The sequence below is a fragment of the Verticillium nonalfalfae genome (genome assembly GCF_003724135.2).
Source record: "Verticillium nonalfalfae strain VnAa140/NRRL 66861 chromosome Unknown scaffold_94, whole genome shotgun sequence".
Classification (NCBI taxonomy): Eukaryota; Fungi; Ascomycota; class Sordariomycetes; order Glomerellales; family Plectosphaerellaceae; genus Verticillium; species Verticillium nonalfalfae.
Window position 1 is genome coordinate 61,442 of NW_021167319.1, and position 22,870 is coordinate 84,311.

At 58.9% G+C, this 22,870-nt stretch overlaps 7 protein-coding genes across 7 annotated transcripts; 3 read left to right on the forward strand and 4 right to left on the reverse strand.

Moving 5' to 3' along the window:
- Window positions 1–1,006: 1,006 nt before the first annotated feature.
- Window positions 1,007–1,912, forward strand: D7B24_009452 (uncharacterized protein; the record flags this gene model as incomplete). Its single annotated transcript, XM_028643526.1, has 2 exons — window positions 1,007–1,782; window positions 1,840–1,912. The coding sequence occupies 2 exons, from the start codon at window positions 1,007–1,009 to the stop codon at window positions 1,910–1,912; spliced, it is 849 nt and encodes a 282-aa protein (XP_028492918.1).
- Window positions 1,913–3,128: 1,216 nt separating this feature from the next.
- D7B24_009453 (uncharacterized protein) lies at window positions 3,129–3,531 on the reverse strand (the record flags this gene model as incomplete). The annotated part of the gene is made up of 2 exons (XM_028643527.1): window positions 3,129–3,305; window positions 3,379–3,531. 2 exons carry the CDS (start codon window positions 3,529–3,531, stop codon window positions 3,129–3,131), a joined length of 330 nt encoding a protein of 109 aa, XP_028492919.1.
- Window positions 3,532–7,498: 3,967 nt separating this feature from the next.
- On the forward strand, window positions 7,499–8,377 carry D7B24_009454 (uncharacterized protein; the record flags this gene model as incomplete). Its single annotated transcript, XM_028643528.1, has 1 exon — window positions 7,499–8,377. The coding sequence occupies one exon, from the start codon at window positions 7,499–7,501 to the stop codon at window positions 8,375–8,377; it is 879 nt and encodes a 292-aa protein (XP_028492920.1).
- A 1,723-nt stretch (window positions 8,378–10,100) lies between these two features.
- Window positions 10,101–11,129, reverse strand: YML6 (54S ribosomal protein, mitochondrial; the record flags this gene model as incomplete). The annotated part of the gene is made up of 2 exons (XM_028643529.1): window positions 10,101–10,882; window positions 10,949–11,129. The coding sequence occupies 2 exons, from the start codon at window positions 11,127–11,129 to the stop codon at window positions 10,101–10,103; spliced, it is 963 nt and encodes a 320-aa protein (XP_028492921.1).
- A 390-nt stretch (window positions 11,130–11,519) lies between these two features.
- D7B24_009456 (uncharacterized protein) lies at window positions 11,520–13,030 on the forward strand (the record flags this gene model as incomplete). The annotated part of the gene is made up of 2 exons (XM_028643530.1): window positions 11,520–12,045; window positions 12,117–13,030. The coding sequence occupies 2 exons, from the start codon at window positions 11,520–11,522 to the stop codon at window positions 13,028–13,030; spliced, it is 1,440 nt and encodes a 479-aa protein (XP_028492922.1).
- A 716-nt stretch (window positions 13,031–13,746) lies between these two features.
- Window positions 13,747–17,656, reverse strand: D7B24_009457 (uncharacterized protein; the record flags this gene model as incomplete). Its single annotated transcript, XM_028643531.1, has 2 exons — window positions 13,747–17,462; window positions 17,533–17,656. The coding sequence occupies 2 exons, from the start codon at window positions 17,654–17,656 to the stop codon at window positions 13,747–13,749; spliced, it is 3,840 nt and encodes a 1,279-aa protein (XP_028492923.1).
- A 2,960-nt stretch (window positions 17,657–20,616) lies between these two features.
- D7B24_009458 (uncharacterized protein) lies at window positions 20,617–22,222 on the reverse strand (the record flags this gene model as incomplete). Its single annotated transcript, XM_028643532.1, has 2 exons — window positions 20,617–22,023; window positions 22,097–22,222. 2 exons carry the CDS (start codon window positions 22,220–22,222, stop codon window positions 20,617–20,619), a joined length of 1,533 nt encoding a protein of 510 aa, XP_028492924.1.
- Between the last annotated feature and the right edge of the window lie 648 nt (window positions 22,223–22,870).

Below are 22,870 nucleotides of genomic sequence, written 5' to 3' on the forward strand. Positions count from 1 at the left end.
ACGATCCTCGACGCACAAAGTTGCAGGTTCAAGATAAAGTAATGCCCCGTGCTCTGGACGCCATAAATTAGATTAGGGATCGCCGTCGCTGTCCAATGCCATTGCGTCAACTCCAGATGACCGCGCTTCGCGTTATTCCGCCCCCCCAAGATATAGCATCTCGGTTCGGAATGATCTCCCACGCAATGCGAACCTGTTATGACTGATGAGTCCCTCGTGTAGAAAATGTTGCCAAATTTCGGCATTCGCTATCCATTCTTTTCTCTTTCGCAACATGGTCTGAGTCGGTTTCCAACGGGTCTTTCTTATCATTTGCAAGCATCCTTTAACTCCTTGTGAACGAGTTTTGCCCTGTTTGTAGAGTAGGGCCTGTTAGTCGATTGCCAGATCTAACTCACGAGAGGCTGTAGCATTGAAATCCAATCAACAGCACACAAACATAGATGGGCACTTTTCTTTCGATACCATAGCATCTTCAATGAAGGAAGGCCAGATGTGAGTTGCCGAAGTCTTGCGTAGAGCTCAACAAACTTGCCACGAGGCCAAGATCGCCAGTCTTGGTCATCTTTGGCCCGATGTGCTCGTCCTCGATTGAGGCCATAGACAATGGCTCGCGATCATTGCCCGGCGTCTATTTGATGAGGCACATACACTACAATTTATTCCACTGCTTTCTGATCTGACAGCACATGGTTTGTCGGTGATGCGCTTGCAAGGGCTCCAAGGAATCGCCAAGGAAACGGCGCCACTTTGGCCGATACCAAAGCCGGGACGCGACGCCAAAAGGGGCAGGACAGAGGAGATGGCAATGCCGATACGAGGCCAACCCGTATTGCAGGTCAACGAAACAAGAAACGCATGAATCTCATGATGGTCTAAAAAGCCAGCAACTCCGCGCGCGCGTCGTCGTGCCATGCCATGGGTAGACTGTCACATCTCTTCGGCTACCTTTTTCTTACTCTTCCCGCAAAGCGTCAGAGGCACAGCACCCCCAGATCCAGGCGCCATGAAACTATCTACTGTCCTCCCCATCGTCTCCGCCCTCGTCGGCGGCGTCGCGAGTCAGGGCCTCTGTGCCACCGGGGATCCGACTCCCGCGACGCTCGCGTTCCTCAGCAAGCTCCAGCAGCGGGAGAGGCGCGGCACGGTGGTTCGGCGGCAGTCGGCAGCGGCGAACCTCACGGTGCCGGTGCACATGCACGCCGTCGTCTCCGAGGGCCAGGACGACCTGATCCCGGAGGCGCAGCTGCAGCAGCAGTTCAAGGTCCTCGCCGAGTCGTTCGCGCCGAGCAACATCCACCTCGTGCTCGCGGGCCGGACGCGGACCGTCGACGCTGCGCTGGCGCGTGGCCCGCTGGGTCAGGACGCGGGCTTCCAAGAGTTCGTGAGGACGACGCGCGCGGGCGACTACGGCACGCTCAACGTCTACTTCTACACGGACATGGACCCCGGCGTCTCGGGCATCTGCAACCTGCCCTCTCTCGGCGGCGGCGAGGACCCGTTCATCTGGAACGACCCGTGCCATATCCTCGCGGCGACCATGCCGAGCGACGGCGTCGAGGGCGTGCAGGGCAAGACGGCGGTGCACGAGGTCGGGCACTGGTTCGGCCTGCTGCACACGTTCCATGGCAGCACGTGCAACCCCTTTGGCGGCGACATGGTCGACGACACGCCGCAGGAGAGCGTGGCCACAACGGGGTGTCCCGTCGAGAAGGACAGCTGTCCCGAGCAGCCGGGCCTTGACCCTATTCACAACTACATGGACTACTCGAGCGACCCCTGGTGAGCTTCTGATGTCCCGATGCTGTCTTCAGCGAGGTTACTAATATTTTGCTCTAGCCTCACAGAGTTCACGCCAGGACAGGCCTTCAGGATGCATGATATGTTTGCTTGGATGCGTGCATCGTCGTAGGCGATGAGAGCGACCGCAACGTAGAGCACATCCACTGATCAATGAAAGCAAAATCTTGTTGGACACGATTCAGGAAGAAACATAAATGGGGTTCTGCGTCGTTATCCTGGGGTCTCTGTTTTTGCTCTCACACGGAGCCGCTCAAGACTGTTGTGGAAATTGACCTACAAGTGTGATTATTGCTGCAACACTCGTAAACAGAGCGACTGCCCCCCTAGACCTTGGTCCGTCTCGCTACGCATCGAGAGGGAGAGTAGAAATAACCGATTACCACATACATCGGCCGATGATGGGACCCATGGTGAGCTGCATGGGCGAGTGAAGGCCGGCTGCATGGAAATGGTGATGTCACGATGCAACTCTATCCCAAGACTCGATAGACACGCCAGCTCAGCGGACGTGACAATCTTCGCTGACATGGAAATCGTTCTGACCCTGGTGTCTACCGATGGCGGGATTCCGGCCCATGATTGGCAAAGCCAGAGTGTCTGTGTGCTGTTACAGTAAAGACTACGACGATGTAGTCAGCCACTCATCACACACATCATGGATTTGCAAGGGCAACAACAGTTGTTCACGGCCAAGGCACGCCGTCTACTGCCATGCTGCAACACACGGCACCGTAGCGCAACCAACACAGCATTTGCAGACGTGAGATTTCTTAAAACCACCTCAGGGTACTGGAGTGCCGCTGTATCCGCCACCGCCCGCCAGAATCCTTCCGCATGGTAACCGTCATGCGACCCATCCCCTCCAAGATGGCTCCGAACAGCTCCGACTCATCCTCAACCTGCGGCGCTTGAGCACGCCTAATCACGTTCTCGAGCAAGTCGAGCCGCCGTCGATGGGGCGGTTCCGGTGTAATAGCTTGTATTTCATTATCATAATCTTGCCAGCTGCTATCTGCAGAAGCGCTTCCGCTATCCGTTCGTGCCTGGGCCGAGGGTCGGGGTCCGTGCCGGGGGTGACGATCGGGGGTCAGTGGTACCGCTTGCTTCTCGTCGACTCGTTTTGTGCGTAGTGGTATGTCCACGATCATAGGATGGCGCCCAGAGGCTTGGTCGGGCTGGGTCGCACGGGGACTCGATGCGTGTGGCTTGCTGTCTGGCCATGCCGCCGACGCGGGCATACGATACTGCGTTTGCGAGCTGGCCCGTGACGCGGCAGAGGAGGGCGGTGTGTACGCTGCGGGAAAGGATGGGCGGGATTCGAGCGGTCAATTTCCTTCGTAGACGAACAGCGGCTTGAAGTTTTGGGTCGCCTCGACGACGGCCGAGGCGAGCTTGAAGTCGACATCAGGGCCGAGGTCTCGGGAGGTGAGGACCTTGATTGACAGGTCGGGGTTGACCTTGCCGATGACCTGGGCGCCGCTGCCGTTGTTGAGGTGGGCGTCCTTGTCTCATTGTCAGCACGACACGATCTCGCAGGATACGGGGGCATGATGGGAATTTGGGTGTCAGACTCACGCGGTCGAGGATGGCCGTCACAGGGCCATCCGAGTCAATGATGGCCGTGTCGCCTCGGAGCTGGGTGACCTTGCCGACGAGGATGACGTTGCGACCAACATAGGCGTCCAGGTACTGCGCACTGACACGCGGGTTGGAGGAAGCGTCGGCCATTTTTCCCCGTTCAATTGATACTCTTTGGGCAATGGAGGTGCAACGGCCAGGACTAAGCTTGGTTCGTTACTTTTGGGGGTGTCTGCTGCTTCTGTTCCTTGGTGTTAATCGATGGATTGGCGTTTGGCGTTGAGTGCAAACAGTCCAGAACTACTACGCGTCTGGGAGAAAGCCCCGCAGCACGGTCGCGCTATCACGTGAAGCTGTGTCTCCTTCCCCTCCCCACCAACGACCTGCTGCCCATCTTACATGTACGTACCTACATCGGAACTGTCACCGCTGCTGTCATCCGTTATATCAAACCCACGGCGATGTGCCGGTACTCGCAACCTGGCCCAATTGGGGCCCAGGTCGCCGCCCGCTTCGTCTTCCTCTTCCTTTGTGCTGTTTTTTCTTCCATGGCAGACAACGTCATCAGGGTCTCCGAGCCTCCTCCGAAGAATGGGGGCCCTTGGCACCTCCACGGTCACCTCATCACCTGATTTTGACTCGCGGTTCCTGGCGAAACCTGGCAGCCGGCCGACGATCCAAGGACAGAAAAGCGCTGTCGCATGTCGTGCAGCCCAGGACCCTTCGGTACCGCAGCCAGGAGTAGGGTCGACCTGTCACATCTAGGCGCAGATCGCAGGGAGGGATGGCCATGCACGTCTCTCTTTTTCCCACCCCACATGGGAGAGCCGCGCACAACTCGAAGTCTCATTATCACATCATGATCAGACTGGTCGGGAGGCACCTGTCAGCTCCGTTGTCATTAGTCAGGTGTGTCTCCATGCCCGTGCCGCGGAGAAAACGGGCTGACAGGTAGGCAGGCCAGGGAAGCTGTCACAGCAAGAGTGCCCTGAACCGGAGACGGCGGCCGTGCCGATGCGGTTCGGCCGTCGCTGGTTCGTCGGTTTCTTTCCATTGGAGAGGACTTGTGTGTGAAAAAGAAGAACAGCGGATCGTTCTCCACAAGCTGACGCCAGTGAACAGTGAGCATCGCGACGACCAGAACTACCTTTCCCATGCGTCGTCATGATGACGGCATGGGCCCTGAATTTCTTTCCTCGAGGTGAAACTTTCTTTTGATGAAATGGTGTCAGAGGCACATATATTCGATACTTGGTCGTCTGTCTCGTCGTGGCTGGTTGCTCTCGTGGCTGGTTACTCTCGTGGCCGGTTACTCTCGTGGCCGGTTACTCTCGTGGCCGTTTTGAACTCGACGGCACGATGCCTGGCCAAGAGGTGCCAGCATAACGCAAAAGGATGCAAATGAGCCCATGACAGCAAGGCTGAGACGGAGAGACAAACAACGCTGTAAGCTGTGGCCTGGGAGTTGGTGGGTACAGTGGGGACCTCGCGGAGCAAAGTCCTCGGCGACTGCGTCCAGCACCAGTCCGGGTCATCGTTTTTGGGACGGCAAGAGTCCACCGCCGTCCCCGTCTCCGTTGCGCTCACTACTAAAACTGCCATCACGCGCTGGTGAGTGGGTGGGTGGGGATAGCCACGGCCCAGTTCCGGTTCTCCACACGCGCGTGCTCTGGCTGCTCAGGCGCTGCTGTTGTCTCCCCTCCTCTCGAGCCCCCAGGCACACCACACACGGCAGGTCTTTCATCCTTTGGCCGCCTTGGCAAGGTTTCTGGGATGGGGGACTGACGAGACGAGGCGTTGACGGCGAGCCGGAGCCGTTCCTCGCCATCCCCTGATGGGTCTTGTTACGGTGGGGGGGGCGGCTTAGCTTCCCTTGGACGCTGACTCCCCAATCCCCAAGCTCCCCTAGGCACTGTTCAAGACGGCGCCTCGACGCTTGGGCGGGGGGGGGGGGGCCCACCACCACCACCACCCACACCCGTGCTGCCTTACAGAGGGTACCTCCCTTTGCGCCAGAGCTAAATGCCGTCCCTCCCAGTGGCAAAATGGCTAGCCAGCCAGCCAGCCAGCCAGCTAGCGAGCCCAGCCAAACAGGCGACAGCACAATGCCCATGCTGTTTTGCCTCCCCTCGCCGAAATCCCATGCGACAAAGCCCGCCAGTCCGAACACGGTAGGTAGGGTTGCCAAGTGCAGCATTGTAAGGCTTCGGGTCGCTAGCGAGCAGACGGGCGAGAGCGAAGAGCACCCACCCCTCCCCGAAACAGAACAGGAGCACAAGGTCCCCTCGATTCAACGCAGCGGGAAACGAGAGCAGGCACAGCAGCCACTTGCTTCTCAGAGAAAGGTCGCAAGCCTGCAAGTCCCAGGGTGTACAGTACATCCATCCGTCTACTCAGCTCCACCTAAAGCACCAAAGCACCAAAAGCACCAAGGTGCCCCCCCGGAGCTGTTCCTCCTGTCCACGCCTGCAGGGCCCGTTCACAATGTGCCCTTTCGAGTCTTTGGCCCCTCTGTTGCCTTGATTGTTCGTCGCCTTGGGGCTGCGTGATTGCTCCACTGGAGCTCTCGCCCACCTCACCTCGCTCGGTGGCGGGTTGGCGCGCTGGGCCTATTGGTAACTTGTCGGGGCGCAGGACGCACCCCGTAGCTGGTACGCCAACGAGGTACCGTACCGTACCGTACCGCACCTAAGGAATGGACGGGCAGGTCGAGAGAGATGGGCAAGGTAGGTAGGTAGGTAAGGTACCTCAAGGTAGATTACGGCCGTCTACCTGGTCACCGTACCTTACCATACCTACCTAGGTACCTACCTAGGATGGTAGGCAAGCAGCTGAAGAATCCTGAGTGAAGAAAGGTAGGTAGGCAGGAGTCAGGTATCGCCTGCCAGGTTGTTCACCACATTGGAAACCAACTTCAACGGAGTAGAAGTCCCCTCCCCTCGCTGATCATCTCTGTCGCTTTCCCTTCCTGCTTCCCATCAACATCTTTCCCTCTTCATCTACGGATTCATCTCCGGTCTGTTGTTTATTCGCTCCCCGGCCTCGTCTCTCTCGAACCACGCGCCGCGCCCTTGTTCACATTGAGCACACGAAGCACTCGCATCCCAGCAATCGTTGCGACGACGACCCTCCCGCTGTCTCCAGAGATCTTTCCCGCGTCCAGGTCGCCGAGCCACATTCCAACATTTCCTTGCCCTTCGCTTTCGCTGCAGCCGCCTCCTACTCTTCTTGACTTGATCCTCCACAGCGCCGTCGTGCCGCTGCCGAGAACTGGTCATACGCCCAGCCGCGGGCCCGGGTTTGACTCCGATCCATCACCAAACAGGTACGGTACAGCACCCTGCCCGTATTTTGCTCCCCTCTCCTTGCGCTTCACAAACTCGGGTTGCCAGCATTGTCTGTTGCCTTTGGGGAGCAAAAGTCTGTTTGCCCACACGTGCCAGCCTCATCTTCAATTGCCCTGCCTGCACCCCTTGAGTCGAAAGCTTGGCCCGTATGTGTCGCCATGGTCGACTTGTCTCGCTGCGCATCCGCATCGGGTTGATCTAGACATCGCCCCCCCGCCTCAGCGTGGCAGCGAGCCCACTTCATCTCAAGCGCAAACGGTGTTCCGCGTATCACTTGCTTCCCCTGGGTGCATGCTGTGCGCTGCATTGCTCTGCCCGTCTTCTGCGCCGTGGAATACTCCTCCTCCTCACCCGTCCAGTCGTGCCCTTTCTTGTGTTGTCGTTCGCACTGCTGCATTCCCTTTCGTCGTTGCCAATTTGCATCTAGGTCTTGCTCCCGACTTGTCGCCGCGACCCCTCACTTGTGCGGGCGCTCTTCGCCATTGTCGACCAGCAAATCATTCATTTTGCTAATTACGCCCCAGGTCTTTCCACTGGTGAGCCATTCGACTCGAACGCTCGACCACTGAGTTGGCTCCGTGACCGTCTCAGCACGCCCGTGGCTTCTTGACAAGGCTGTGCTGTGCCGCTCCTTCAGCCTGTCTCGTGTCACGTTGAGGATATTCCAACTGCATTCGAGCGTCCAACTCTGGTCGCAGAGATTGGTCCTCGCCATCTTCAACAACGGCAGACTTTGTTGCCCCAGTAAGGTCCAGCGCTTACAGCCCCCCATGGACACTCCTTCCCAGTTCTTCAACGAAGCGGCATACGACGATCCGGGCCGCGACGGATATTTCGACACCGAAAGCATACCCGGCCTCAAGACAGAACCAGGCGTCGACGATACCACGTTCTTCCTCAACCAACCAAACGAGGTACTGCTGGCGGCACAACTGCAGGCATCGAAGAGCTCCGCGCAAAGGACAGCATCGAACATCGAAGACGACCCTGCACAACCAAACCTGGAAACCGACACGATGAATCTGAGGAACCGCCGGTCCCAAAGACACACCCGGGGCTCGACAGCCACGGTGGACTCGCAGGCGTCTTCCACACAGCGGTCGACGCCTCCCGCTCTGGTACAGGCGTCGAGCAGATCGACCGACCCCTCTGCCGAACCCCCTCCAGCCCTTCCGAAAAAACAGCACAAGCGAAAGAAGAGTTCGGCCAGCTCGGTGCCGTCTACGCAAGACGACCCCAAGCGTGATATTTTCTTGCAGAGAAATCGAGTGGCCGCGAGCAAATGCCGACAGAAGAAGAAGGAGTGGATGAGTGAACTGCAGGACACAAAGCAGGAACTGGAGAACCACAACATGCAGTTGCATGCCGAGTACAATGGGCTGCTGGGCGAAATCACCAGGCTCAAGGATCAGCTCATGTCGCACGCACCCTGCAACGACCGCAACATCGATCTCTGGCTCGAGGCTGAAGCGAGGCGGTTTGCGCAGAACTCGAGCAAGAGGTTCAACCCGGCTCACGGGGCCACTTTGCCCTCCGAGCAGCAGCTGCCTCCAGGGGCAATGACCCTGCCTCCTAACCACTTGGGTATGTCTCTGACCAACCACCCCCTCATCCGTCCGAGTTATGGGAAACTGATGCGAGTGCCTTGAATTGCAGCGGGGCCTCCAACTCATCTATCAATGGGTTCCATGCCCATGGATCCAAATCTGGCGGCGGTGACCTCTGGCGTTGTGGGAGGCGGGCATATCAACTATGATCACATGCCGGACAGCATCTTCGAAGAAACCTCGTGAGCCTGTGATCGAGGCTAAGCTCGCAAGGCGACGCATCATCGCGGCACCAATCTCCGGGCGTAAAAGCACAAAAGGAAATAACACAGAACGACGAAGCAGAAAGCAGTACGGCCAATGGGCACGTAACAACGTTCGACCACTGGACTCGGACTCGGGCTTGAGGGGTTGAAAAGACGTATACCACGACACTGGAGTTGGTGTCAGCCGGCGCAAGAGAGAAACGGTAACAGTCCGTGGCCTCTGGACCTGGTATCCATGGCGTTTTAGCGTTTCGATGAGAATTACAGGTTTGGAATGGGATACCCAGAGGACCTCGATAAGGGGGATCTTCGTAGGGAGGTGTTCTTTGAGCGTAGGGTACAACAATTGACGGGTCGTCTCGAACGGCGACGAGGACGAAATAGGGATCCTTTGAGGGACGAGTTTGTATGAATGGAAAGGCGTTTCTGGGTATTGTTAGCAGGGTGGCTCTATTTCTTTTCCATGTCGGCGGCACATGAACTCTCTGCTTCCATGCTATAACGCTGGATCAGGTCTGGTGCACGAGTGACGGGCTTCCATGCCATGGAATTGCTGCAATGCAGACGAAATCGGGGGCCCCGTAGACGTCATCGGCCCCATTCCCATCCACCGCCAAGCGATGCTCCCAGGCAGCCGGCGGCGCATCTGACACGGGGCGAGAGGACAGGGCGTAGCGCAAGAGTCTCGGCACAGAAAATGAAGCACGTTCGTCAAAAGCGCCAGCAAGCGGCCTTTTTGAATGATGGCGCGCGCCTGCTGCCACGCCTCACGCCGACCCTGTAAGCTCGTCATGAGGCTGGTCGGGGTGAACCCCCAAGCAACCCCTGATCTGGCGACGTCTCATTGGCCCGGTCATGACTCGGGCGAGATCGTGGACGGCGATCGGCGGCCGCGTTGCGATCGCGATTAGGGGGGGGCAGATTTTAGACGACACCCGCCCCCGGGGATGCGTTGTCGCTTGGCTCATGGACGAATCACCTTCATGGTTTGATTTTTTGGGTGCCGTTGTGTCATGCCTCTCTTGGGGAGGTCCTCTTTGGGGGAGGTCCTCGCGGCAGGCAAACAATGGGGACGCCATGGGCGTGCTCTCTCGTCGGCGCTCCGGTCGGGTCTGACGACAAGCTGACGACGTGTCTCGATCTTGGAAGCTGAAAGGGGCTCGACACAAGGTCGACCGCTGACGAAAGGGCATGCATGCATGGCTTGTTCGAGGCAACGTGAAGGTGCTCGTGGGCGAAAATCAGGTAGGCACGTGAGCATCACGATGGGGGAGTACGCGCTGTGAAGTTGTACAAGGGACGTATAGTCAGTCCTCTATTCCTACAAGACTCGCGTGTCATTTCGAAAGCCCCCGCCCCTCCCTCCTACTCTCCAACAGGCCAGACCGTGTGAGGTCTTCTCCTTGGCGGCCCAACGTACTATGCCTCGTGCCGTGTAATGGTACAATGAAAAATGCCACGTGCTGCTTGCTACACTCGTCGTCATGCGATTCGCCTGTGCATGATCGCGCCCCCTTGCTGCGCTCTCCCTCCTCTCTCTCGCTCTCTCTCTCTCTCTCTTACGCGACGATGGGCTCGCCAATGGCCGGTCCCGACTGGGCGAGGCCGCGGATGAGAATCTTGCTGACGAGATCGCTCTGGTGGCTCTCGAGCAGCTCGCGCAGCGCGGCGCGCTCAATGACGACACGGCCCTCCTCGAGCAGGTCCTTGACGTCGACGTCGCCGACCTCGAGGCAGCGGCCGTGCATGCCGGCGTCGACCATCGAGTCGAACAGCAGCGGCCTCTTGTCGGCCGTGACGAAGAGGGTGCGGCCGTCGGCGCGGCCCCAGGCGTTGGCGGCGAGGACCTGCTCGGTCCACTTGCGGCGGTACTGGCGGGCGACGGGCTCGTCGACGTAGCCGGCGAGCAGGAGGTCGGTGAAGTCGCGCGGCAGCGGCAGCTCCATGCCGTCCTCGCAGACGAGGAGCTCGCCGCGGCGGTAGCGGTAGCTGAGGGCCGTGCGCCAGGCGACGTCGTAGACCTTGCGGTTGAGGCGCGTGGCGAAGTCGCGCGGCTTGGGGCCGTGGGAGACGCCGCCGCCGCGGCGGATGGGCGACTGCTTCGTGCCGACGCGGGCGCGGCCGAGGCCCTTTTGCGGGTGCACCTTGCGGTGCGAGCCGTGGACCTCCCAGCGCGTCTTGGTCGAGCCCGTACCTTGGCGGTGGGAGTCACCCTCGTAGATGACGGCGAGGTGGAGGAGGTCGCGCCGGAGCGGGAGGTAGAGGTGTTTTGTAGAGTAGGACTCGAGGGCGCGGGGGGCGAGGGTCGGGAAGGCGTGGATCGTGACGGGGACGGTGGATACTGCAAGACGGGTTAGCCAGCGCGTTCGGCAGTCTCGTCAACGTCTCCAGAAGACCAGAGACGTACGTGGTGCCCAGGCGTCGGTGGAGATCTTGGGGGCGGCCTTGAAGGTGGTTGTCATCTGCGGCAGAGGCACCTCGGTGGCCATGGATCGCGTGAAGGTCGTGCTCGCCGACTTGGTGACACCCGCGGACAGGTTCAACCTCGTCATGGCCTCATGGAGACCTCGAATGCCCTTCCCTGCCATTGTTTGATGTGATTGGGCTTCGTCTGCCCGTATCTGTGGCCGTCGTCGTGGTCGGGTTGACGATGGTTTCCTCGAATGCTTCACCAGTACGAGCCGCCGTTGTCGAAAATTTGGCCTGGCTCGACCGACTCCTTTGCGTTACCTAAGCACGAGGCTGGCTGGCTGCAGACAGCTCCAGCGGGATAATCCGAGGCCGGGGCGGATGGAGCCCCTGATCCAATGGACAGATGCCGTGGGCGATTATTGTGGGACCCGCAAAGTCGCGTGTTGCTGAAGCTTCATTTTTCAGTTCCCTGACGGAAATCCCCCCATCATCCCGTCTCGCAGAAAGGACCGCCAGCCGTCAAGGGGTGCATTACCAATTGGCTCTCCTCACCATCATCACACACCATGTCCTCTTGCCGGCAGGCCGCGAGGCCACTGGCCAAATGTCTGCGGCACGACGCTCTCCAGCTGCGTCCCTTCACAACCACGCCCTCGGCCCCAGCAGAAGTCTACAAGGTCGTTCGTGATCGCCCCGAAGGCACCCCCGACCCCCTCGAGCTCGACCCCAACACGGCCGTCGCGCCCTGGGCCGAGAAGGATCTCTGGAAGGCCGGCACACCGCCTGTGGGCTCTCGTCGTCGTCGTTATGCCATTCGCACCTCGCAGAACCTGCCCTTTGAGCAGCTGCCCTACCAGGCCTTCCAGGAGGCGCGCAAGATTCTCGCCCTCGATCGCCAGAAGAAGGTCGAAGCCATTGCTGCCGAGGTGGAGAAGATGCGCAAGATTCGCGAGACCGACGTCGCGCTGTTCAGGGGCGGCGAGAAGAAGAGGGAGATGAAGCTCGAGAGCATTAGGAGGCACATTGAGCATCTCAAGATCCAGGCCGACATTAACGATCCCGCCGTCAAGAGGCGGTTCGAGGACGGACTCGGTATGTTTTTCCCAACGTATTCATCCCTGCCGGCGTCGGCTCGAGAGCTGACACTGGCCCGCCCCCCGCAGGTGACATGAGCAAACCCATCTACCGCTACCTCGCCAAGCGCCGCTGGGAGGGCTACAACAAGAAGATCGTGGAGCAGCGTATCAGCCAGTTCCACATCACCCCCGACATCCTCCCCAAGCTGACGCCCACATACGACGTCGAGCTGCACTTCCGCCGCTCCAAGATCCCCGCCGGCAAGATCCTGCCCTCGAACCTGACCGAGGTCGCCCCGCGCCTGCGCGTCCAGCCCTTTGACGCCGGTGAGCGCCTCGTCACCGTCGCCATCGTCGACCCCGACGTCCCCGACACAGAGTCCGACGCCTTCTCCAAGCGCTGCCACTTCCTCGCCGCCAACATCCCCGTCTCGCCGACCGACCCCTCGCTGCCCCTCGGCCGCCTCAACCGCGACGCCCACATCGCGGTCCCCTACCTCCCCGCCTTTGCCCAAAAGGGCGCGCCCTACCACCGCCTCGCCATCTTCATCCTCGACCAGCCAGGCAACAAGCCCCTCGACATTGCCGCCCTGCGCGCGCAGTACAGCAAAACGACCGTCGCCGACGAGTCGTCCTCCTCCTCCTCTTCTTCTTCCACCGTCGCCGCCCCCGCCCCCGCCCCGGCCACGGGCTTCTCCCTCAAGTCCCTGCGCGACAAGTTCGCCCTGACCCCGACGGGCTTCACCCTCTTCCGCACCGTCTGGGACGAGCACACGGCCGACGTCATGCACCGCGCCGGCGTCCCCGGCGCCGACGTCGAGTTCCGCCCCAACCGCGTCTACAGCATGAAGCCCCCCAAGGCCCCGCGCGGCTGGGAGGCCAAGCGCCAGGGCCCCAAGTACCGCCACCTCTGGAAGTACACCAAGCGCATCCGCGGCCTGTCCAACGCCAAGGGCTGGATCGTCAAGAAGCGCGCCGACGGCAACGGCAAGCGCGGCTGAGAGACGGCTGCCATCGCCGGACGCGGCAGCAGCAGCAGCATCGGCCCTTGCTGAGTGGGGGCAGTGCTCGGGACGTGGTGCTGCCGCCGGTCCTGGGCGAGGAGCAAGGCTGGAACCAAAGGGCAGCGAGCGGGAGGGGACGCAAGACGAAGAGAGAGAGAAGAAGGGCGAAGGGTGGTTGTGTAGAACTACGTGTATTTGTGTATCATATGTGCCATCATCTAGGTGTAGATGGAGGCATTCTCGGGAGTGCCGGTATAGAAGACTTCCTTTTTTTTCCCCAGGCTCAACCATGTAACCACCGTGTTCGCTGGATCAACTGCAGACTCGAAAGACGCGTGACCTGCTTATCGCATCAACATATCAAGTCACGATCATCACCGACTTCCCAAAAAAAATGATGAGTTAATCTTGTATTGTGACGATCAAGCTCACGTACTACTCTACTGTATGCAACGGCTGTGTCCCAATGTTGAGACGTCCTGCCTCCAAAACGACGATATCCTCCATGCACGCACGCACGCTGTTCATGCTGAGAGTCTACCAAATATACTGAGCGAACCAAGATCCGCGCCAAGCCAAGTCCCGCTCAAAAGGACAAGAAAATAACAATAAATGCCCACGAAGGGGCCGCTCAAAACGCCGAAACAACAGCTAATCTGCTCTGCGGGCTGTGTGATGCCTTTCATAACCCTCGTCTCATAACGATCCATATCTCACTCCTGCGGCTCTGTGGGAGCCCCTTTGTTCCACTCGGTCCACATGTGATCAGTGCCCGCATAGTCGAACCCGGTTCCACGCTTGGCCTTTGAAGGCGAGCTGGCCGCAGTGGCATCGGAACCGAGCAAGCTGCCGAAGTCAAAGGGTATGTCATCAAGGCCTTCTAGCTCTGGCATGCCTGCAATGCTGCCAAAGCCGAGGCCGTCGTCCTCAACCCCGTAGTCAGAGAGCATCTGGCTGATCGACCGGGTCATGGGGGTTTCAAGCAACGCCAACGTAAGATCGTCGTGTCCCGTGAACCTTGGGCTGCGTCTCAGACTGGGACTGTCGCCTCCCAAAACACGAGCAAGCGAGCGCGGTGTGCGAGTGGGCGTGGCTTGGAGCATAGCTAGTGCTTGCGCTGGAGAAGGGCGGGAACGGCCCGACTTGATGGACTTGGAGATGCTGCGCGTGACGGGGCGATGACTCGGAGTTGGCCGTGTAGGGGTCTTGAACGGTCCTGGATGGTTGCCGTCTTGCGTAGGAGGGGTCGAAGGTCGCGCCATTGGACTGCGGAAAAGAGACTCCAGTTCATCATCGTCATCAGGGACGGTCAGTTGACCTTGTTGGTGCGGAGCCCTGGGCCCCTTGATATCAGGATCTCTGGTCTCGACCTTAGACGCATCCAGCTGAATGACGTTGATGGCCACCTCGTTGAGCACCTTCACTTGCCCATCCTTACGGGGCGAAGGGAACAAGAGACGACGTGTCGCTCCCATTATGGCCTCTTCCGCACTCGCCCCCACCATAATTGGACTCTTCGCTGTGCCGCTTCCTCGAGAGTGTGTCGAGCCATGCCGGGAGCGATGTTGCTTTGCTGGCGAAAGGAGGTCGTTCCGCAAGGCTTGCTCGAGCGCCAGGGAAGCTTCCCGCGAGTTTGTGTCGTCCACCGAGGCCACGTGCAACGTTTTGCTAATGTCTTCGGAGGGGCCGTCCATGCCTTCAGGGCCAGCAGGGTCGGTTTCAAAGGCCGCTTCTGACGTAGCCTCAGCAGCACCCTTGGAACGCTTGGGGTTGCGCGCGGCACGACCCCGTCGCCGGGTCTTTGGCTGTTGGCCACGATCCCACTTGTCGGGTGGTCGGTGGATCTTCCACTTCGCAAGCCAGATGCCGCAAGGATTGCAGAGCAGAGACTCGACCCATTCTTCCTTGTTGTCCTTCTCACCTAGGCCCTTCTTGATCAGTTGATATTTACTAGGGTTGTCGTCCGTATCGCGCTCCAAGACAATGATGGCAGTGATCTTGCCAGGCTTCTCGGAAAACTCGCAAAATTCGGGAACCCCAAATCGTTCTTGCGTCCAGATCTTTCTCCAAGTGGGTGTCTCGATGGCGCCACAGTTGGTGCAGTATGCAGGCATCTGACCAGCGGCAATCGCTTCCTCTAGTCGCAGCCGAATCACTGCCTTCTTCACAAGATTCTTGTTGGACCGAGGCGACTTTGGAGACTTTGGGGCGGGCGCCTCGGAAAACGAAGTATCCACTGCACCAGGGAGTGCAAGCGAGCCGATGGGATCGCTGGCTGGGATTGCGGCCAGCTGCGGTCGGGACGTGGTCGTGGCTGGGCGAGAGTGCTGCCTGGCATTTGGCGGCAGTGGTCTGGCGAACAGATCAATCGCTGTGCTGGCGGGAGGCAGCGAGCCTTCTGACTCCGAAGCATCCCTCGCAACAGCTGCTAGGCGCTGCATGAGCTCCTGCTCTTGTGGTGCAGGGTTTTCCGTGGGGTGTGCGGATGGTCTTTGGTTCTCCGAAGGGGTCCTGCTTTCCGTGGACTGCCTTTCGTCGAGAGGTCGTTGGGAGGTGATCATCTGTTGAATATGAACAGGGTGTCCGTTTTCACCCTGATCCTCCACTGATGGCATGGGTGTTTCCTGGGTCGGAGCAGCAGGTGCGGCTTTTGCCATGTCTCTGTCAACCGCCACAGCTGGCTCCTCTAGCTGTGGCGACGGATCTTTTAAACCTACTTGCGCAGCCGGCGGTGCCATGAGTGCGTGCGAATCGCTTTTTGACCGATTCAGCGAGGCCGGCGGCGCAGGTGGTCTGTATGGATGGGCGGGAGGTCCATATGTTGGGGCAGGGGACGGAAGGGTCGAACGTGCGTTACTCGCATAGGGCGGTTGAGAATCCGCATGGAGTACCATTTCGACATCGCTCGACGCTGGCCGAGTTTGTCTCAGCTCATGGATGAGAACGCCAGGGATCTTTTGCCGGTCAGAGGCTCTCGGTATTGGGCGTGACGCCGGCTGCGATGTAGGTTCCAATTTGAAAGGCTTGCTTTGCTCATCGAACAGGTCATCAATGTCGCCACTCATGAACCCAGAGTCTGGTTGTGGTTTCGGCATTGGAGGCAGGGTCGGGCTGCTCGCCGGAGGGCTAGAGCGGATGTAGGCCGTCACTCTGGGCACTGGTGGTGATGAGCCGATCTGCCCAGGGCTGTCCGAGTAGACGGGAGACGCAATCTCTGATTCTCCGGGCGAGCGACCATCCTGGCTAGGTGGTGACATGGCCGATACAGACTCCGTGAAGGAGGGGTTCTGCTCAGCAGCAATGGCAGCCTGACTCAGGGTAGATTGTCGGCGAAGGCTGCTGGCACCGGCGCCCCTGCCACCTTGCGCCCTGCGAGGCCCTGCTGCCGGGATCGGTGTGGGTGCTCTAGGCACATCCTGCAGATGGTTGCCTTGCGTGGTTTCGCCACCAGCACCGGGTGGTCGCAAGGTTCGAATCGAGCCAGCCGTGCTGGCAGCCACTCTGAGAGATTCAGGGCCAGCGCTGCCTCCGAAGGGGTCGTTGATGTTCTTCGTAACCGCTGTCGTCGTCGCACGCTTCTTTTTCGCAGGTGCGCTTTCCTCGGCGTCCGTTCCTTCTTCATAGCCGGATGTGCTGCCCGGGCCTTGGCTGTGGAGAGTGTCCACAGTCACCGCATTCTTCTTGGGATTAGGAGGACGGCCACGTGGTCGACCGGTGGGTATCCTCGTCCTCTTTCGCTTCGTCGTTGATGTCGTCGAAGCTCTTGATGCTGGGCGGGAAGGCGGGTTGGCTGCGTCATCACCCTGGGTGTCGACGAGCGTCGGGGCGACCCGGTTTGGGCCATCAAATGACTGGTCACCGGGTAGTGCTGACGGGTTGTTCAAGTTTTGGTGTTGACCTAGTTGGGGGTTCGACTGGAGGAACGAGTCCCACTCCTGGCTGCCTGTCGGCGTCATGACACCATCATGTTGCCTGACGTGGGACATTGTCTGATCAAAGCTCGCAAGGGCATCGTGCCGACCATAGTCGGGTCGGCGAGGCGGTCTGTTGGTGGGCAGGAGCTTGAACTTGACCTCCAGCATTTCCTTGAGACCGTTTCCACCAGGGAGCAAGGCAAGGGGGTTCTTGGTGAGGCGGCCAAAGATCATTTTGGATTCGGAAGGGTCAGCATGCAGTATCCAGGACAGCAAGCCTTGCCCGACGAGTGGTGTGTCCTCCTCCGAGTAGTCGAACGCATAGACGGTGTAGTCGTGGTCCTCGCCCAGGAGCTCGGGGCTGCATTGGGCAATGGCTTGAGCGCAGAGGCTCAGGTCGGTGTAACCTATCGTTTTCGTCTCGCTCAGGGCAATCGTGTTGACGTGGAGAGGCTGAGGATGACGAGCCAGAAAGTTGACCTGGGCTTCGCGATCGAAGGTGTAATTGACTTTGACTGTTTGGGCTGTCAGCCTACTCCTTCCTCACGTAACTGCATCCGCTGCTAGAACCCCAGGGAGACCTACGCCCCATGAGCCTACGCTCTGAGCCAAAGTCATCCATGTTGGGCGTGGGAGCGGCCATGCTCTGCTGTTGAACGTAGTGGCCCCAGTTGCCAGAAGGCTGTTGCACTGGCATAGGTGACGCCATTCCGACAAGGTCGTCTCGAGGGGAGACGAGTTGGTTGCGGTGTCGTCAGAATGGAGCGGTCAGGTCTGGGGATGGTCGGGTCAGGTTGAGTGGGTGTGAAAAGAAACAGAGCCGTCACGGCACGGGCCTGCGCGATTGCGGCAGGGTGTGGGCTTGAAGATGCAGCTGCAGGAAAGTCTGGTTGAAGAGAAAGTCGGTGTCGAAGGTCTGCGTAGTCGGCGAGACAAGCAGTGCAAGGTGGTGCAGGGGTGCAGTGGAATTGAACTGGTTGGCCGGTCAGAAAAGGAATTCGGAGGGCGGGTACCCAGTCCGCGTCCGTGATCGCGCTCGTCGCGTGCTTAGGCGCGTTTTCTGGTGTCGGTGGATCAACGGGCACTTAAAAGCGTGTCGCGAGGCGCAGGGGCTTACAGTGCTGGAGGGGTGGTTCGACAAAAGGGAGGGAGGACGGAAATTCGAGGATGAGGGAGAGATCTCATGGAAGAAGAGTGGCGATGGAAGGAGAGACACTGGTGTGGGTTTTGTTGGTGTTGAAAGAGAAGATGTCGCGAACAAGCCAGATGATGCAACCCGGCTGGTGGGCAGGCGTGTCTGGCGTCGCACCTTCCTAAGTACTACGACAGTGCGCCCGCTGCGAGGCGCTGGAGGTGCAGGAACGGCCGAGCGACAGGGATGCGCGCCTGCCAATATAACGCCAGGACGCCAGAACGCCAATGCACGTGCCACCCCGTCCAACTTCAAAACTCGGCTCTTGGCAGCGGTTCGCGGACTGTGTGGGTGGGGCCGAGAAGGTGTGGAGAACCGGCTGAGTATCACGGAGGACTCCCGAGGGGTTACGTTGTCCGAGTATTGACTTCCGAGGCTTGGCTGTCTACAATGTGAGAACATCAGCAGTGGGGCAGCATCGAACACAATTTTTCCTGTCTGTCTAGGCTTCGATCAGTCCACATATCCAGTGTCATGCGCCCTAGCCGTTTGTCGAGGCAGTCAGCATGATGATACCTTGCTAAGTTTTCACGTGTGCTTGGTAAACCAGGCTACAAGATTTGTTTTCTATGAGTCACAATGGTCATGGTGTTCTAGTTACGTGTGACAGCCTAATATTGCTACCAGCTTTCCAATCATTGGTCTGGCATTGTCCACTTGGCAGTCTTTCCGCCTGGAGACTCGCAACCAACATGGGATGGGGTAAGTGGTCATCCCAGGAACTTGCTTACAATCAAGTCCGCACAAAGCATATCAATTTACGACATGACCCGACCAGTCGGCCTCTATCCTTTACTTGATACAGCGGACATCAGTCTTCACCAAGACTGAATTCATCCTAACGTGGCACCTTTTCCTCGGTATGATTTGGTGTGGAAGCCTGTGCGATCAAGGTGTCCACACATAAAGAATCAGATGGCCTCGCTTACCTGACGAGAACTCATACTGGAATGAGGACACAGTTTACTACTGAACTCTATTTCATCAATCGTCTTATTTATGTTATTCGCATGAGCTCGCTCTCTGCGACAACCGGGAAGTCGAAACGGAGTTGTCTTGGAATTCTACTGACAAGGTCCATCGATTAACATTCTCAAGTAACGAGAAAACTCTGAAAAGACATCACCACATGGAAACTAAACCACTTAATTATACATGCTGGCCATTTTTCAAACTAGAAAATTTGTCCTGTAGCTACTTCCCCGAGGGTAACTCAAGCCCTGAGGGCTGACATGGCAGACATGTCCACAACCATCGTGTCTTTCAGGACCGAGAGGTCAAGACGAAGCATCCATTACAAAGGACTTGATAAATTACATCTCCTGCTCTATTCTGGACATCCGACGCTATAGAAGAGAGGATCTCTATCATTGCTGTTTATCCCCTCTTCATACAACGGTGCAGGTGGTTACTTACTTCGCGACTTTTCAAGCTTCCAAGTCTTCTAGAATTAAAGAGTTATCACCAGGCACCTGCGAACCCACGTCACAGGGGCGGGTGAGGGCTTGGGGACTACGAGAGCGCGCATAAGAGGGCTGCAAAGAGCCCATCTAGCTATGGAGGGCCAGAGCTCAGATGTAATCCCACCCCTTACCTAATAACAGACGGCGGATATCACCTGCGAAAGACCTCTGCACTCTGCTCACCTCCACGTTACGACAACAACGCTCCCAAAGACACGAAAAGAATTGGGTTTTACGCTGGAAGCGCAAGTGAGCAGGTGGAGTATTGTGTTCAACGGCGGTACCAGTTTCGCCACACTTTCTTACCACACGTGCAAACTACCCAGAGTCGAAAACCCTAGGGTCTCAAGCGCGACCATATGCTGTATACACATCTCAAATATCGCCGCACTCCCGTCCACATGAACACCCAATCGCCGGTGCGCAAACGGCAAGGACCGTAGATCTCCGTTGACAGATCGAGAACTGGACATACCACACGCCCACAGAGTCGAATACCGTGCTCTTAGAGGTAGACGCGAAGGATGACACATATCACCTGAGAATCATTTAGACGCCAGAATGACGTGTGAGTAGCGACGGTTCGACTTGAACACAATTTTAGACAGCTGCTTGCATGAGATTTCCGCAATGTAAATCTGAAATCATCAAAGCGATTCCACACACATACCGAGACATCTCCAGGGAGAATCGTCACCTAAACATAGCGCGCGAATGAGTGCAGATTCAACGACACAGTCACGTTGATCCACTTGGATCGGAAGCGAGGAGTAGCATCCGCCAGAAAACGAGACACGATCTTGTGTCAAGTCATTCCGTGGATCGTGCCTCAGGCCATCAATCACTTCTCCAAGCTTCAGACACCAAACATCACAAGCAAGCTCACGCAAACGTGTCAAGTGACCAGCCAGTCAATACATGGCCCTCCTCTTTTTACATGCAGCCGGCCTCTAGGCGCAGCCGTGACTATTGTACAACAGATCCTGCATCCCACCTCACGTCACAGAGGGGGTCCTACGCCTTGGCCGCCTTGGCGCCCTTCTTGCCGGCGATGCGCGCGATGCCCTTGCTGTTCGTCGTGACGGCCCTGTCGATGAACTCCTCGACGACCTCAGCGACGCCGGTGCGGTGGTTGTACGTGCCGGCGACGTGGCTGACGACCTCCTTGGGTGTCAGGTTGCCGCGCTCGATGACGGCCTCGATGAGGTCCTCCTTGGGTAGGCCAAACTCGTGGGGGTACTCGTCAAAGGACTCGTCGTTGAGCAGCTCGAGCGCCTGGCCCTCGTCGTAGCGGAAGAAGGGCTCGGCGACGTCGCCGGCGGCGGCGGCGGCCTGCTCGAGGGTGGCGGGCTGCCAGGCAGGCTCGCGCGGGTTGCCCTTGCTCATGAGCAGGGCGCTGACGCCCTCGGTGAAGTCGGGGTGCTGCATGAACTGCGCGGCGATCTGGTGCTCGCGCTGGAACGTCTTGGCGATGGACCAGTCGCGGCCGACGCGCATCTGGCGGAGGGTCACGTGGACGGCGGTCGGGGAGCGCTTGTGCAGCGTCTCGAGCGTCTTCTGCGCCCAGGCCTTGGTGGCGCCCTCCTCGGCCTCGAGGGCCTTGAGAATCTCGGGCACGCTGTCCTTGGTGAAGCAGCGGTCGATGGCGCGGCGCAGCTCGCCGGCCAGCAGGATGGGCTCGCCGTAGGGCAGGCCCGTGGTGTACTCCTCAATGGTGCTGTTGATGACGGCGAGGCGGTGGGCCAGCGAGTCGTAGTCCTGGAAGCGCAGCTCGCTGAGGCGGGCCTCGACGAGCGGCAGGGTCGTCGAGTCGAGGTAGTGCGTGGCGATGCCCGAGTAGAAGGCGTTGACGCCCTTGAGGCGGTCGCTCGTCAGGGCGAGGTAGGTGCCGATGCCGCCGTTCATCCTCGGCAGGAAGAAGGAGGCGCCGACGTCAGGGAAGAAGCCAATGGTCGTCTCGGGCATGGCGAAGACGGTCCTCTCGGTGGCGATGCGGAAGGGGGCGTGGATGCTGAGGCCAACGCCGCCGCCCATGGTGATGCCGTCCATGATGGCGACGTAGGGCTTGGTATATGTCGAGATGTAGTGGTTGAGCTTGTACTCGAGCTCAAAGTAGGCGGCGCTCTTCTTCCAGCCGCCGGGTCCCTCCTGGTTGTACTGGGCGAGGGCCGTCACGTCGCCGCCGGCGCAGAAGGCCTTTTCGCCGGCTCCCTTCATGAGGATGACGTTGACCATGTCGGACTTTTCCCACTCGCTCAAGCGTGGGACAATCTTGCGGATCATGGAGGCGTTCAGGGAGTTGAGCTTCTTGGGGCGGTTGAGCTCGATGGAGCGGACGCCGAACGCGCTGTTGAAGACGACATCGTCGGGGTCATCTTCAGAGAGGGGCTTGAAGTCTTCGGGCCTGATTCTTGTCGACATCTGGGACGAAGCGTCAGCATTGGCGTTTTCGTCCTGGCTCGCTTTGCTGCCTGGCCGCCGCGGGTAGGCTCACCTGTGCTCGCGCCCCTCCGACATTGTTGATCTTGGCCCGCAGAGGCATGCTCAAACTCCTGTGGCTGCAAATCCGACACGAGGCAGCTGCTGGTCCAGCGCGCAGGGCGATGGCTCTGGAAAACATTGAGAGACTGGGAAGTTGGATGCGCTCGGTGACCCAGGGTGGCGCATCGACGGCGGGAGGGGAGGAGAGGGGTATCGGCTATGTCGGGGTATAAGGAGGAGTCGGCAATTGGGTTTCCATACAAATTTGTGAGGCCGAGGGTAGCCTTTCTGGACCTTCGTGTTGGACCTTGGGAAATCGAGCTGGCGATCCTGCAGCCGTAGGGAGCACGGACCCCTGGCCAGGCAAGGTGCCTCCCTCCACTCACTGCACTCACTGCACTTCCAGCGGACACCGCCCTGAGGGACATGGTAGATGCGCCGGCCCCTTGATCTTCCACGCCGAACGGGGTGGACCCGAGCTTCCTCCGCACACAGCCAATCACGCATTGCGATTCACTCCAAACCTCCCAATTTCTTCGATGCCGTACCCGCAGCCGCAGCCTGCCCACCACCACCACTCGAGCCTCGCCATCCACCCAACGACGACACCCCACGCGACAACCACCCCACGATCCGCGCCTGTCTCGACTCTGTCGACGCCGACAATTCTACAGACGCAGAACCCGGCGCACGCCTCCCCTTAGCTTTTCCCGACCGTCAAAAACAACGACGGAAACGGCATCCTCAATCTCCTCCCTCCCTCCCACACACACACACCCACCCCTCC